Source organism: Lepidochelys kempii, chromosome 1 (genome assembly GCF_965140265.1).
Source record: "Lepidochelys kempii isolate rLepKem1 chromosome 1, rLepKem1.hap2, whole genome shotgun sequence".
NCBI lineage: Eukaryota > Metazoa > Chordata > Testudines > Cheloniidae > Lepidochelys > Lepidochelys kempii.
In genome coordinates, this window is record NC_133256.1 from 224149712 (window position 1) to 224165308 (window position 15597).

The window sequence follows — 15597 nt, forward strand, 5'->3', positions numbered from 1 at the left end:
TTATGATGCTGTGGATAGCATTGTGTTCTGCATGGCTGAGGTTGTGGGGCAAGTGATGCTGCTTTTCCACAATTTCAGCCCGTGCATGTCAGCGGAAGCTCTCTATGTAGAAGTCCAGTCTGCTGTCTCGACCTTCAGGAAGAGTCCACCTAGAATCCTTCTTTTTGTAGTGTTGGTAGGGAGGTCTCTGTGGTTTAGTATGTTGTTCAGAGGTGTGTTGGAAATATTCCTTGAGTCGGAGACATCAAAAATAGGATTCTAGGTCACCACAGAACTGTATCATGTTCGTGGGGGTGGAGGGGCAGAAGGAGAGGCCCCGAGATAGGACAGCTGCTTCTGCTGGGTTAAGAGTATAGTTGGATAGATTAACAATATTGCTGGGTGGGTTGAGGGAACCGTTGCTGTGGCCCCTTGTGGCATGTAGTAGTTTAGAAAGTTTAGTATCCTTTTTCTTTTGTAGAGAAGCAAAGTGTGTGTTTTAAATGCAAGAAGGGGACTGGTACCAATGGGCAAAGAGAAACTAAGAGATAAAGGGGACTGACAGCCAGTGGTTTGGGAGTTGTAAAAGGACAGTCTCAAATCAGTCTTTCTGATTGTGCTGGCACAAACTTTCACTCTGGATCATAGTAGTGGGTGGAGGAGGTGGAGAAGACAGATTAGCATACCGTTTAAAGTGGCTGGGACCTGTGCTCACAACTTGAGTCTGTTAAACACTGAAATACCCCTCTTTCTTGGTACTGGAAATGGTAACCATGTGATGTTCCCACACTGGTGCTTTTCCAGGCATTGAAGGAAGCATTGAAAGCTTAATCAAGGGCTTACAGGAGTTAACTAGGATGTGGGCACAAGTGTGATCTAATGCAGGGGTTTTCACAACCACTTTTTTTGGTGACCTCAGTGTAGCCACCAACTCTTGCTGCTGGCCATTCTGACAAATTGTGCTAAGATACTTAATTTTAGGAAAAACAAATTAAATATATGTCCAAATCATTGTAATTTATGTAGAGTTTGTTTGTTTTTGTTTTGCAGACTCAATAACAAAAATAACACCCTATATATGTAAAAACATATGTATGATATTCTTTATTTGCCCCAACTACCTCCCACAACCCATCCCCCCTAGGGCCCTGCTGCCTTCCTCCCTCCATTTCCCCCATCTCCCTTCCACAGTCTCACACCCCAGGCCCATCCTAGTCCTTGCCTCTTGACCATGGCACACTGTGCTGTCAGCTGCTGAAGCCCTGCCAGAGCCCCGGGGGCTGAAGCCCAGAGTCCCGCCGCCAGAAGCCCAGAGTGGGAGCGCTGGGGGCGGAAGCCCAGAGCCCTGGAGGCAGGAACCCTAGGGGTGGGAGCCAGAGCCTGGGAATGGGAGCTCAGGTGTGAATCCCACCACTGGAGCATGGGGGCTGAAGCCTGAGCCCCCACCACTCCCAGGAAGGTGGGTCAGGGAACTCACCAGCCACCTGTGGAATCCAAGGTTCCTCCAGCATCCTGCACACCATCCCCAAACATCTGCAGAGGCACTGCCTGGACTCCTAAGGAGGCTGCGCAGTGCAGGGCACCAATCCGCAGCTGGCGGTGCCAGCAAACACCAAGGCAGCGCCTCCAGGACAACAGCTGAACATTGGAAGGAGGGGCTGCTGCTTTGCCTTTTCCCCCATTCTCCACACAGGAGGCTGTTGTGGCCACAGAAAAATTCCCAGGTAGCCGCATGTGACCACATATGAGAAATCATAGAATATCAGGGTTGGAAGGGACCTCAGGAGGTCATCTAGTCCAAACCCCTTGCTCAAAGCAGGGCCAATCCCTAATTTTTGCCCCAGATCCCTAAATGGCCCCTCAATGATTGAACTCACAACCCTGGGTTTAGTAGCTCAATGTTCAAACCACTGAGCAGAAATGCTGATCTGATGCCTTGAATTGCTGGATGGGGAGTCATGAAAAATATTCCTGTCCTCCAGGAAGCATTATGTGACTGGAAAGTGGTGGTACTCGCTCCCGCTTGCAGATAAAAGGCCCTATAGGAAACTTGCTCAGTTGAAAGTGGCCTAGGTGGGATTTAGCTCTGGATATGACCAGTGTGTCCTCACTAATGACTGATGTGTTATCCAAAGATTATGGTGGTGGTGTAATTTGTCCTAACCCACCCTGGGCTGACCCCTCTCAGGCATATTCCATGTGTAGGAAAATCCAACATATAAGCAAGATATAACCTGTTAAAATAAGTTAGTTAGAAAGAGACAGAATTGGAAGAACAATTGTTCTGATTCCTTCCAAAGAGAATATGCTGTGCTTTGCATTATTTTTAATGAGGCTTTTCACTCCTCAGCCCCACAATCTGCATTTTATAACGTTGTTGTTTTACATATATAGGGAGATATTCAAATCTATTAATTTCCTTTAGGCTCATAAAGAAGGAGACAACATTTTGATAAAATGTAGATAAAATGCATTCCTGGGTAAATAGTTCCCCTTTTCTTAGGCAGTGCAAAGTTTTTTCTTAACATAGGAATTTTTAACAGGGATTTATTCTACAATAAATTATCCAAATTCTATTGGACAAGTAGTGTTGTAGGTTACTTTGAGTTTATGCTGGAATAACCCAGAAGAGAATTTGACTCTAGGGATCAAATCTACACTTAAATATGCAGGAGTATCACCCTTTGAACCTATCCTGCTCTTGATTTCTCCCCACCTCCCCCTTGTCGCCCTGTTGACTTTACTGTTTTCAGTTTATTCAGTACAAGTAGGATTCCATACAGGCCTAGGAGCCTATACTTTCAGGTCCTAATGCGGAATTAGGGGTCTTGGATCATAAACTCCTTAAGACGGAAAATAAGGTCAATTTGTTAATAAAACACAAGGCAAACCTGTAGTGTTATATAATGATACTGGGAGGGGAAAAAACTACAGGAATCAAGTCTTGTACAGGACAAGGGGCAGATCAATAGCAGCATGTGAACAGAAGGTTCAAAAGTCAGAGACCTTCAGAGGGTAAGCACTAAACAGTAGTTACATTGAACAGTGACAGGAGAAGTTTTATTTTATATATTTTATTTTAGTACGCATAGTTACAGGGCTTTACTGAGTCACATTTCAGACTAGCCAGACTAACAGTTAGCATTGTTTCTGGATCTATCCTAGTTCCCTCAGCATTCCTGATTATCTTATGTTGTCCTTCATTCTCACTGCAAATGGCTTATTGTTGCTCTGAGATAAACCGATCCCTTTTAATACTTTATTGTCCTGATTTCTCCCCTCCCTTCTTTGTACACAACCCATAAGATTGGGTTCCATATTTCTTTAAACTTTTCTAAATCTTTCCTCTACCTTCCTTGTCAACAAGGTGAACCACGTCCTTGTCCTATTCAACTCCTTTCTCTATTCTGAGTGCACCTTTGAGCGCTTGACAAACTGTTGCTGCTTTCTGTGCAACCACTCCATACCACTGCAACCATTTTTGCCATGTCCTTCTCTGTAATCTGTAACCACCACCGTGTCTATCCAATTTTATTTTTTTGTGATAAAGTAATCTTCCCCATCTGCTTTTCTGACCATGTCACTCTGACACACTTCACAAGCTTCCTCTCACCATCCATGTCATTTTCGAGCTCCTTGTCCTTGACTAAGCTATGCAGAAGTTCATTTTGTTTCTTATTAGTAAGGATACAATATTGTCACAGAGGTTACAGGACACCGTGACTTCTTTAGCTTCAGCCCTGCTGCAATGGCGGGACTGGAGCAGCTGTCTGCCCCCGCTGCAGGAGCAGCAATCAGGGTTGGAGCAGTGGCTGTGGCCAGACTGGGGCAGAAGCAGTGGCCAGGGCTGGTGCTGGAACAGGAGCTGGCAGGGGTGCTGGAACAGTTTTTTATAGTGCGGGTGCTGAGAGCCATAGAACCAAACTGTAAATCCTGTAAGTGATAGAAACCACTTCAAGCCAGGGGGTGCAGTAGCACCCCTAGTTCCAGCACCTATGCGGGCTGGGTGAGCCACCAGGGCCAGAGCAGCTGCCAGAGCTGGAGCAGCCTAACCCTAACTCCCCCTCCCAGTACAACACACCCATCCAGTGGCCCCCCTCCTCCAAACTGTACCTCCTCTCCCCTCCCCCAGGAGTGTCCTCTATTTGGGGATCTCTGTATGGTAATCCTAGGGGAACAAGGTGGAAAAACAAGAATCAATTAAAAGACCGAAGGGGCAGAGTTTTCCCCCCAAGATGTGCCCAGCTGGCACATGTGACACAGCCAGATGGAGGCACCCAAGAAACTACTTTCAGTGGGCTGGGTACATAAGAAAAAAATATCAAAACAAGTTTTGCTTTTAAAACTAACTGATTTATTAAAGAAAAGCAGTAGTATCTGCTGTTAGTGAATTGAACAAATTGTTTCTGTGGTCATCACGCCCTTCAAGTTTTTAGTAGATCTTATCCTCTCACACCTAGGGCAGGCCTTCACTACCTGCTGGATCGGCGAGTAGTGATCGCTCTATCGGGGATCGATTTATTGTGTCTCGTCTAGACACGAAGTTGCGTATTTTAGGTTGACCGCCCCGCCCCCCGTGTAGACCAGGGCCTAGTTCTTATGCATAGATTGTAAGAAGAAAACAAGCATCCCTGCATTTTCAATTCCAGATTAGTTTCTTAGCTTTGAATGAAGTAGTTATTGAACTGAACTAGTTGAATAAACTGAAAGAAAGAGAATTCTCTCTGCACCTACAAGAGGCTACTGGTGTCAAAAGCTGGTTTAGCAGTTCAACAAATGCTGGTTGCAGGTGCTTAGTGAGTGACTTTAATCAGCTCAGTGATTTGATAGGAAACTTACTACTTAATTTTTAAATTTTAATTTAAATGATTTTAATAGATTATAGTAAATTTAGGTCTTAACATAGGTTGTCATAATTTAAAATTAAGTTTTAAATAGGTTTATTTTTTAAAATAAAACTAATTTAATTTAAATCAGATATTTAAATAAAAAAATCAATTTTTGAAAATTCATTGTTTTTGTTTTTATCCACCCTGCTTAAGGCATTAGCCTAGGACTTGGGGAACCTGATTCTGCCAGACTTCCTTCTGCCACAGAAGTCACTTAGCCTCTCTGAGCCACAATTCCCCATCTGTTTTAAAAACAAAACAGGGATAATAGCACTTCCCTAGCACACAGGGGTGTTGTGAGGATAAATCTATTAAAGAACCTGAGCACCTCACAGTCTATGCTAATGGAGGCCATTATATATATAACTAAGATAGATATCTTGCTAGGCTTCCCTTGTTCTCTATGCTTCTGCCAAGCTTCCTTTCTAGTCTCATCTGTTTCCTTCTCCCACTCTCACCTTCCTTGCTGTTCTTTAGGTGTGGTTGCTTTCATAAGCCACCCTGGTTGAAGATCAACATATTTGATCTGAATTTTGTGTGTTCCTTTCCAGGGCATGTAAATACTCCCATGATATCTTCACGGATGAAAACCGAAAAGTGCTGAAGACCCATGAAGTCAGTGGCCTCAACGAGAATGAGCTGCGGGTCCTGCTCCTCCAGAATGACCCTTTCCTCCTGCCTGATGTGAGTCATACTGATTTCTTAAGGAAAGGCTCTTTGCTGAATAGGGATGGAAGAGGTGAGATATGATGTTGAAGCTGAAGCATGGAATTGGATGTCAGGGAACCTAGATTTTTTTTTTTCCTTTGCAACTGATTCACTGTATGACTAAATCATCTACTCTCTGACTTAGTTTCTATGGCTATGTAAATTGGAGATAAAATACCTAGCGTGAAGGGCTGTTGGGAGGCCTTGTCTACATTACTAGTGCATTGCCAGGATAGCTGTACCAGCGTGTAGACTGGCTGTATGCCAGCAGGAGTTTGTCAGCATAGTAACACAACTTCTCTGAATGACCTTAACTAGGCTGACAGAAGCCCTCCTCTGTTGGCATAGCTGTGCCTGTGGTGGGGTTTTGGCAGCCTAGTTATGTTGGCTGGCGGGGGGGGGGAGCGTGTCTTTTCACACCCCTGACTAACACAGCTGTGCCAACGAAACTTTGTAGTATAGACCCAGGCTTACTGATGTTTTGTAAAATACTGTTTTGCTGGAGGGTGTTTGGTGGCTACGAGCAGGCATGTCTTTGAACTATAGGTGAGCACTGAGGCGGCTGGGCACATTAGCTACCCTTCATTCAAGGTAAATGGAAGAAGCAATTAAACTCCTTTTATGGAGTAAGAGAGCTGGGGACAGTGGATGCAGCCATTCAAGGGACTCAGCTACATGCAAGGCTGATCAGAAGCTGAGCTCTGTGGATGGTAGGGTTTCCCTTAGGAGCTGATTGCAAACACAGGGCCTATGTATGTCTGAAGCAGACAAGACAAGAAAAAGGTAGGAGACAGCCAAGGAAGCACTGGTAGGTGGCCCTGGGAGGAAGCCAAGAGAGCGTCTTTTGGGCAGCCTGCTGGCTAGAAAGCGGCTTGGAATTGTGAGTAAGGAAACTGCCTGCTGTTTGTTCCTGCTGTGTTCAGAGAAACAGGATGTTGGGCACATTCTGTGTAAATAAACAGGGTTGCACCCTATAAGACTCATCTGACTCCCATCATCAATTTCTCCTCCTAATGGAAACAATCTGCAAGCTCCAAATATTGACTAACTGTTTGGGACAAAAAGGCCAACAATACTTTGAAATCCAAAGATGGTTCTGTAAAAATATTAAGTATTATTGCTTTCTGAAAGCTTACAGTAGGTTTGAATTAGAGGGGAAAGGTGGTGGTGGGGCAGGGAGTTTGCTTACATCTTATTCAGTATTGAAGTTATGCAAGGAAATGACAGAAAAGTGTCTATTTTTAAAATTATTGTGCCCCTCCTAGAATAGAAAGGGTCCATTTTAGGGCTGTCCAACACCCTAACAACAACAACAAAAGCCCAAGCATTTCCACCTCTTTAGTCCAAATTTTACAGTTAGCATTCAACTCATACAAACCAGATCATGAACACTTTTCCTGGGTAGCCGTCTCCATAAATTCAGTCATCTTGCAAAACGAAAAGGGGTTGTGCTGAAGATGCAATGGACAGTGAATATGCACTCACCAGAGTTAGAAACATATTTGAATTTTTTTAGCTCCTTGGAAAGAATATCAATATTTGCATACAAATATCTTACTCTTGGGGGAATTCTGCACCACTTGCACAATGCAGAATTTTGCAGAAGTTAATGTGTGCGCAGAATTTCCTTTCCCCCACAGAAATGGGCTGCAGTGCTGCTCGCCGCCACTAGGGGCCACAACTTGGAAGAGCCCAGCTTGCACTTAGAAGACACTGCTGTGGGGAGGGAAAGGGAGTTAAAGGGTTCCTGGCAGCTGCAGTTCACAGCATGCCCTGAGGGAAGCAGTGGGCGGCAACACGGGAAACTCCCGCACACGGGAAACTCCTGGGACTGAGCATCAGGCTGTTTATTCCCTCCCCCAGAGCCCAGGGATTCAGAGGAGGGAGTGGGTGTCTGTGCTGGGGGAGCCACAGCTTCACTCTAGGGAAGAGGGGGTGCAGGTATCTGGCCCCCTGGCTGGCTCTATGCAGGGGGAAGGGGACAGAGAAACAGGAACTGGGTTGTTATAGTTTCTTTAATTCTCTACTTCTGGGGGGATTTTTGCATTGTCAGTATTCTTACAGACATACTTGCTGACCGGTGTTTTGAAATACATTACCCAGATAATTGAAACTGGCTTGATTATATAATGTTGTTTTGACAAATAAAATTTGCAGAATTTTAAAATATTGTGTGCAGAATTTTTAATGTTTTGGCGCATAATGTCCCCAGGAGTAATATCTGCTTTCACACATCCTCCCCACCACATTTTAATTCTTACTGTGACCATAGAAATAAAGGCTGGAACAAGCCTGATGCAGTGTCTTCAATCAATTCCCTGCCACTGCGAAGGCCTTGGGTATGGGGCCCACAGGAGTTCAGTTTCCTGAGGACTGAAATGCGTTGGTCTAATTAGTCATTGGGGTTTCTGAGCCAAAATTTGTTTTGTGCTATGCAGCAAGTCAGACTAGATTATCTAATGGTCCCTACTGGCCTTGGAATCTCTTAAACAAGCAGCAACCAAGACCGGGACAGAAACATGAAGACAAACCACACCCCCCCCTTTCAACAAACACATTTATGAATGAGCTAAGATACCAGCACCTAGTCTATTTACTATTAATGAGCTTGAAATCCTAGAATAATTGTGAGTCTCATGGATTTAACGCTCTTTATCCTTTTTTTTTACCTTAATTTGTCCCCAGAGACTTGTGTGCTTTGTTTCTTATCTGGGTGAGAGATGTACCATTGTATTTCCTGGTTACTTTATCTCCTTGATGCTGTATTTGCATTTGCTGTGGCAACTAAGTCAGATGATTTGCCTGCAATTTTCCTCTTGTGTGGTAACTGGTGCCATTAATTTATTTTGTACAAATTTTGTGTAATCACAACTTGTGAAGGATAGACTGTAGGCTAGCATGATGTCTGGTTTCCCCTCTGCATACAGCCACAGCTTCTCCAGTATATAGTCATGACTTGTAGCCTCTCCAACAATTCCAGTCCTGGCCTATAGAGGCGCATACACATCTGCCAAAGCAAAAATAAAATCCAACATTGTGTAAGGACATTCCTAGTTGGCATTGGAATTCATGACTCTTCTACTGGTCTGTCAGTTTCTGCTGGAGGACACTAGTCCCCAGAATCCCTATGCAGTGATTGACTGGTTGATCCATTCCAAAATCTAGTTGTCAGCTGAAAACTGTTAGGATTTTTTCCCCTGAAACTTCTGCTAGGGATACTTCTTTCAAAATGGGAGGCTTCCATAAATGTGTGTCGAGGCATGAATGTCTGTTGTTCTGGTGCCGGAGTCATTTTAAAGCACTGTGAAAGGTTGGTTGACATGTAAGAGAAGCAGTTTTGTGAGTAAATAAGGTGATGGAGTGAGAAGGGGAAAGTGAGTCTGAGATGGGAAAGTGACAGAAACACTAAAATGTCTTGTGCCTAGCAGGGGAAGGTGGGGAAGAGAGATTCCCCTATCTGGAGAGGGGAAAAACAAGTAGCAGCGAGCATTCTACACAGAAAATACTGAGGGTCTTCTAGCGCTGTACGTAGGCAGTCAAATCAGACATGTACCACTCCAAGCCTAACAGCTTTCTCCATACTGAGCAGGCCTGGGTCAGGCTTCCAAAAATCTGTGAATCATTCCAGCTTTTCTGGTTTGTATACAGCCCACATCAGTGAGCATCTTCTAAAAGTGTATTAATAATTATAAGAGTTAGACAATTTATTACAGAGCTCTTCATCTAGAGCTCAGAGTACTTTACAAAGGAGTACAAGTATCATTACTCGCACTTTACAGATGGAAAAACTGAGGTACCGAGTGGGGAAGTGACTTGCCCAGTATCACCCAGCAGGCCAGTGGCAGAGCTGGAATGTCTCCTGAGTCCCAGTCCAGTGCTCTATCCATTAGGCCAGTGGTATGCAAATTGGAGAGTGCACCCCCCTTGGGGTGAGGGAAACAAGAGATTCTCTGGGGAGTGTGAAGAAACTGGGATCCTGCAGGGTCTGCTGCTGTAATAGCAGGAGCAGGATACAAATCGAGTAGGTATTGCAGGGTGGGATGGGAGCAGGATTAAAAAAAGTCGTCCTGCGCCGCAAACACCACGTATGCCCTGGCCAGCAGCTGCTACTCTCCCTCCTGCCAGCTCTCAAGGCAGCTCCGCCACTAGCAGCAGTGCAGAAATAAGGGATTACTTCAGATTACAAGCAATGGAGGGGGAAGGGGGCGACAAATTCCGTGAATGGTAACGGGGGGTGGGGTGACTGGAAAAGTTTGCACACCACTGCATTAGGCCTTTCTGCCATTAAATAAGAGTAGCCTCTGTCACTTGTTGTGTTTTTTGTTTATTTTTGTTTTTTCCCCCTCTTCCACTTTTAGGATAAATTGTGTGGGGATTTTTTTAGGAAGTCTGTACACAAAGGCAGTTTCGTAGAAATGTCTTGCCCTTGGAGCAGAAGATGGTTCCAAGATCCTGTGGGATTTTATTGTTTAGTCATGGAGTGGTCTCCAAGAAAGCGTTGTCTCCTGCACAGGCTAGAACATAAGGATGGCCATAGTGGGTCAAACCGATGGTCCATCTAGCCCAGAATCCTGTCTTCTGATAGCGGTCAATGCCAGGTGCTTCAGAGGGAATGAACAGAACAGGTAATCATCAAGTGATCCCACCACTAGACTCACCTTTAGAGTGGAAAGTTCCCTTCTGCCAGAGGAGCAGAGCTTTCAGCTGCGGTTGTGGGTATCCTGGGCCCAAGTCATTGAGTGCTCCCTCTGTTCAGTGAGCAGACAGAAAACAAGGATAATGCATCTCAAAATGTACTCATAGTTTATTTTGGCAATATTAGTTTTCTCTCTAAGTTGATGTACTATTTAACTCTTTACAGTAACATACTCTAGTCATACTTGGCATTTTCTAGCACTTTTCCCATCCAAGGATCTTGATAACGAAATCTTGGTAAGAGACCGAATAGTAGTCTGTGTTAAGTAGGGAGACAACATCATTTGTGTATGAATTGTAAGGTGTGGCTCACTTACTTCTCAGTCCAATGTAAGAAAGACCTAGAAAAAGTGTAGAACAAACCTGTTAAAAATGCAATCATCCAAGCAAAAAGGAAGCCTGGCTTTTGCAGTTTAGAATTTCATGTTTTTAATTACTGTAACAGCTAAGAGCCTTAGTCATGGATCACAGGACCCCATTCTGCTAGGCGCTGCACAAACAGAGAAAAAGGCAGACCCTGCCTCAAGAAATGATACACTTTTGCAACCTATTGTAAGCTGAGTGAGGCAGGGGCCATCTTTTGTTCTGTGTTTGTACAGCATCTAACACAATGGGCGCCTGGTCCATGACTGGTGCTTCTAGGCCCTCCTGCAACACAAATAATAAGTACCATATAAAAACAACTTGGTGTGGCCAAAAGTGCCATTTGTTAGAAAGGTTGGCATGCCCTCTGGAAACCTCACATGACTTTGAAATCCATGAAAATGCTTTAAAATGTCTGTTCCTGGTGAACTTCCACTCCAGAAATATGCCCAGTGATTATGGGTTTTGTTTTATTCCCAACTTTTCCATTACAGAATCCATATGCAGGTTGGGTTAAGAAAAGCGTAATGACTGGAAGGGGGGAGGGAGGGGAGGAGTGTTTCTCTCTTTTAGTCATTTCTCCCTCCCTCCAGGTCTGCCAATTCTATAACAAAGGTAGAGGACCACATGGGACTTGCAGCCAGCAAGACAATTGCAACAAACTTCATGTTTGCCGACATTTCCTCCGAGGAGAGTGTAGGTTTTCTAAGTGCAACAGATCCCACAGGATTCTGGACGGCAATGTGCTGAGGTTGCTGATAGCAGAAGGATTAAATATTATCACAGCAAAGAACATCCAGGTCATCTGTGATCACAAGCATACTGAGTTCAGCAAGGAGGTGGGCCAGTGGAAAAGTAAGTGTTAACGAACAGGTGTAAATTGTAGCATGAATGATGTTCCCCCTCCCTTGGACGTGTTGGAGGCTAGTCTTTTTACCTACATCTTTGTGGGATTTCACCATCCTTTTCTGCTTTCAGTGCCTCCCCCACACAACAGAGCTACACCAGTTGGAGATAAAAAGAAAGCAAGTGCTGGGAATCCAGAAGAAATTGGACCTAGGCCCACTTCCACTACACCAGCCTCTACATCACATGAGCCTACCTCACAAGGTAAAACTATAGATGTGCCAGTTAATTTGTATGTTGAACCATCTTTTCTGCTTTCCCATTTCCTTAATTCTTGAGTGTAGGCCTGCGTATTGACATTCACTCCTCCTCTGCCTTCGTGCTCACAAGAATGGATCAAACAGTGCTAGACCCTATCACAGACCGTGCATTGGAGAGCACTTCTAGGCAATATGTATCTGTATCTTTTCATACACAATAGATCCCTGGCCAGTGATTGTTGTACAGGAAGCTGCTACTGGGGACTAGTAGTCGAATTTCAATTTCACTAGCTGGAATGACCACGTTCATTTGTAAGAATTACTAATAATAGATTATATAAGTAGTAGAATGGTGGTGGGGAAAAATACAGTTTGTTTGCCTTGAACATTAAGGCCAGGTCATGTGCTCGTGTAAACCAGTATGATTCCACTGATGTCAACCAGGGAGGATCTAATCTAGTGGCTGCTTTTCGTTGGGTTATGATGTGGGTCACGTAAGGTGGAAGAGTGCTAGAGCAACCCCCGGAGCTGAGAAGTGATTGAAGCAAAGATAAAGGCACAGATCTTTTTTGCCTGTGAACTGCTAGGAGAGGCTATTGCAGAGTCCTGCTCTCTCTCTTCCCACCTTTTTTCCCTCACCCTTGAGGCTGAAGACTTCTTCGTTTTTAATTTCCATTATAGCCCATCTGTTGGTGGTTTGGCAGCTTGTTAGTATGCCCGTTAAATCATCCCACATCGTGGCTTGGATCTTGGTTCTTCCCATCTCTTGTCCCCAACAAGTAGAATATAAAATATAGTTATACATCTTTATTAGCTGAGAGGTGGTGTTGAAGCCCACTCTGGAATATGAATAATGTAGTAGAGAGAGCGCCTGGAGCACGGGACCTGGTGCAAGACGTGCGGCCTGAACAGGCAGCAAAGTCAGGCCATGTATCAAAGCAGATGCTTACAAGGTCACTGACCAGTGCTTGGCAATGGTATAGCTAGCGTTGCTAGAGCACAGGCACTCTTAAGAAGTACTAGGCGCTGGGTATTCATCCGCAACTTGTTTGTGTCGATGTATAAAAGAGAAATCCTAGGAGGGGCATCTTTGCCCAACCTAGGGGACAGCAGAGACTCCTGCTGCTGACTGACCTGGTACCATTGTCATGGGCATACGTGTGTTAGTGTACCTGTAGCTCCTATAGGGGACTAGGACTGTCCTTCATCGACAATAAACGTGGCCGAGCGCCTTCGCCACTGAACCGAGTCTGTGGTCTTTCGGGGGGGTACTGCTGAGGTCTGCTAAACCGACTACAGACAGGGCTGGGACAGAATAAGGAGAGAAGACGCACGTGCACACACGGGCCCCAACACTGGCAACCCCAATGTGGTTTCTCTTTTGTACATTGATACAAACAAGTTACATATTAAACTGCTGACGTGGTTAGTTACCAGCCTGCACCTTGTACCTGTAGGTTCGAACAAAACATCTCCATCCATTATCTTGTCATCCTTATTTTAGGAGGGTTTGATGTGTTCCTGTACCATCTTCAAGGAGTGTGTTTATGCCGTAACTCTATGTTGAGGCAGGCCTGTGCTAACCTTCTGGAATGTGTTTGCATGAATACCCAGTGTTTAATACTATTTAGGAGTGCCTGTGGTTTAGAAACACTACTCATACCACTGCGAAGTTCATGTAACAGACAGTAAGCATCTGCTTTGTGTGGCCTGACTTTGGTTCACAGCATGGCCTGACTTTGCTGACTATGGTTCAGGCCTCAGGTCTTACGCCAGGCACTGTGCTCCAGGCACACGCATGCGTGCTCTCTCTCTTTCTCCTATAGATAGTAACACTACTAAACCTCCCTTCCAGGTTCCTGATGTTAATGTAAGTGGTGCCAGTTAGTGTTGTGTGGGCAGCCCTCACTTGCACCAGGCTCCGAATCCAGCAGCTGCAACCAGCTCCTTGCTGCCTCTTGGACAGAACCGAGAATCCAGCTCATCTATTTTTTTTCTCTGTTGCAGGGTGTTTTGTTGTTTGGCATGAGGAGATATGTTTGATGTGCTCTAGACTGTTCTTTCCCACAGGTGTCAAAGCTGTTCCTCCTTCTAACGCTTCTGGGAGCAGTGAAATTAAATGTGATGAGATATGCCTGTACTATATCTGGAGGTACTGCAAACATAAAGGTAAGTCTGACTAATGATGTTATCTATCGAATGTCAACAGGAACTGCCCTGTGCAGACTTCATATCTCTGACTAGTAATGGGATATGGAAACTTTCATATCTGGATCACTGGCTCAGTGTTGGTAGTAATGATTCTCCATCCCATATCTGATGCCTTCAAGGTGAGTTGGTCTAAAACAGGGACTAAAAGCTGTCGCAGTTGTGAAGAGATTCAGAGGAAAAGTCAAAGGCTGACTAGACAAATACTGATGTGAGAGGTGGGCCCTCCCAATCAGGGGTGAGTCATGCTGGTGGGGCTAGATGGGGGAAGCTTGCAGTGTCATTGCTTGCATGTTTCTGTGGCTAGAGTAAGTCAGTCTCCAGGGCTGTTAAACCTAATAGTTTTGGTGGGTTAATTTTTTAAAAGATAAAAATCGGAGAAAGCTGCTGTTGTCAGACTTGAAGCAGAAGTCCTTGCAGACCAGTACCTGGGTCTGATTATAGCCATGTTCATTTCCCGTTAAGCCCTTTACTATATGGCCTGCAGTAGCACATCGTCTAGTTCTTTTTATGTGAACCAGCTGAGTTATGTCAAGCTGCTTCAATTACTGATGTTGCTGATTAAAGTTGAAAATACTGAAGTGAGTTGCCTGGGAGGTATGTTTTTTTTGTTTGTTTGTGCCAGACTCATACTCCAGGAAAGATTGTTCTACTAAGGCTCTTTGTCTGGTATGCAGTGTAAGAGTCAGACAATCCTCGTCCTGTCTTGGTAATAGGATTCTAGCATTTGTTTTTAAAATATTGTGCTTTTAAAGAATTGACCCCCTTCTAAGCTTTCCTACATACAGCAAGAAATTAGCTCTGGCCAAGAATGACTAGCCATGACTCCCTCTGGAGTGTCTCCAGGCCAATGCAAGTGCTGGCTAAAGGAAGGAACTTGACTTTCACTCTCTCTGTGAGACTGAGGAGTGAGATATATGTAGTAGTTTGATGTAAATGCAGAGGAGACAGAGCTGAATGGGAGTTGCCCCTTGCTAGGGCTCCGATTATGGGCATAATGGCTCTTTGGGACAGGGAACATCTTTTTCTTTTGTGTTTGTACAGCACCTACCACAGAAGGGGCCTAATCCATGACTGGGGCTCCTAGGCGCTACAATGATACAAATAATAATAAACCTTTCCTCAGTCCTGCTCTGGCTGCATAATGGATGTGGCAGTATTGCCCATCCTGCACTCAGGGACGACTTCTTCCTTACTCCACTGAGGGCACATGGTGGCCCAAAGAGAGCAGGGAAGAGGCAAGGCCTATGGCTCCATCCAGCCCCAACACTTTTGCCTGCCGAGCAAGCTGGCTGCCTGTGAATGAGTAGTCTGCGCTCTTGTTGGCGCTTTCCTCTCGAGTGTTGCGGTTCATACTCCCCTGTGCTTTGGGCTGGGCCTAAAAGGCACAGTCAAGCCTTCAGTGTGTTCACCTTTCTGGTCCTGAAACTCTCTTTAAGAAACTGAGGGAGAAACAAACCAAAATAGCACCAGGGTTTCCCTGGTGTAACCTGCTTGCTTAACCTTGAGAGGAATTGCGCTTACTCCCCTTGCGTGTTTGGGGCTGAGCTGATAAATGCTGGGTCATACCTACGTGTCACAGTGATAAACAACACTGCTCTCGCACATGCCAGTGTCAGTTGTCAGGGCGATATCTAAGCAAAGAAAGG

General features: G+C 44.9%; 1 protein-coding gene across 5 annotated transcripts in view; it reads left to right on the forward strand.

Annotated features, from left to right (window-relative positions):
• Nucleotides 1-15597, forward strand: part of LOC140899739 (protein mono-ADP-ribosyltransferase PARP12-like) — a 58883-nt gene that overhangs the window by 8006 nt on the left and 35280 nt on the right. For all 5 annotated transcript variants that reach the window (XM_073315728.1, XM_073315718.1, XM_073315708.1 and 2 more), the window contains exons 2-5: nucleotides 5420-5552; nucleotides 11228-11489; nucleotides 11613-11744; nucleotides 13811-13909. In XM_073315728.1, the coding sequence (XP_073171829.1) occupies nucleotides 5420-5552; nucleotides 11228-11489; nucleotides 11613-11744; nucleotides 13811-13909 (626 nt within the window). The remainder of the gene's footprint in view (nucleotides 1-5419; nucleotides 5553-11227; nucleotides 11490-11612; nucleotides 11745-13810; nucleotides 13910-15597) is intronic.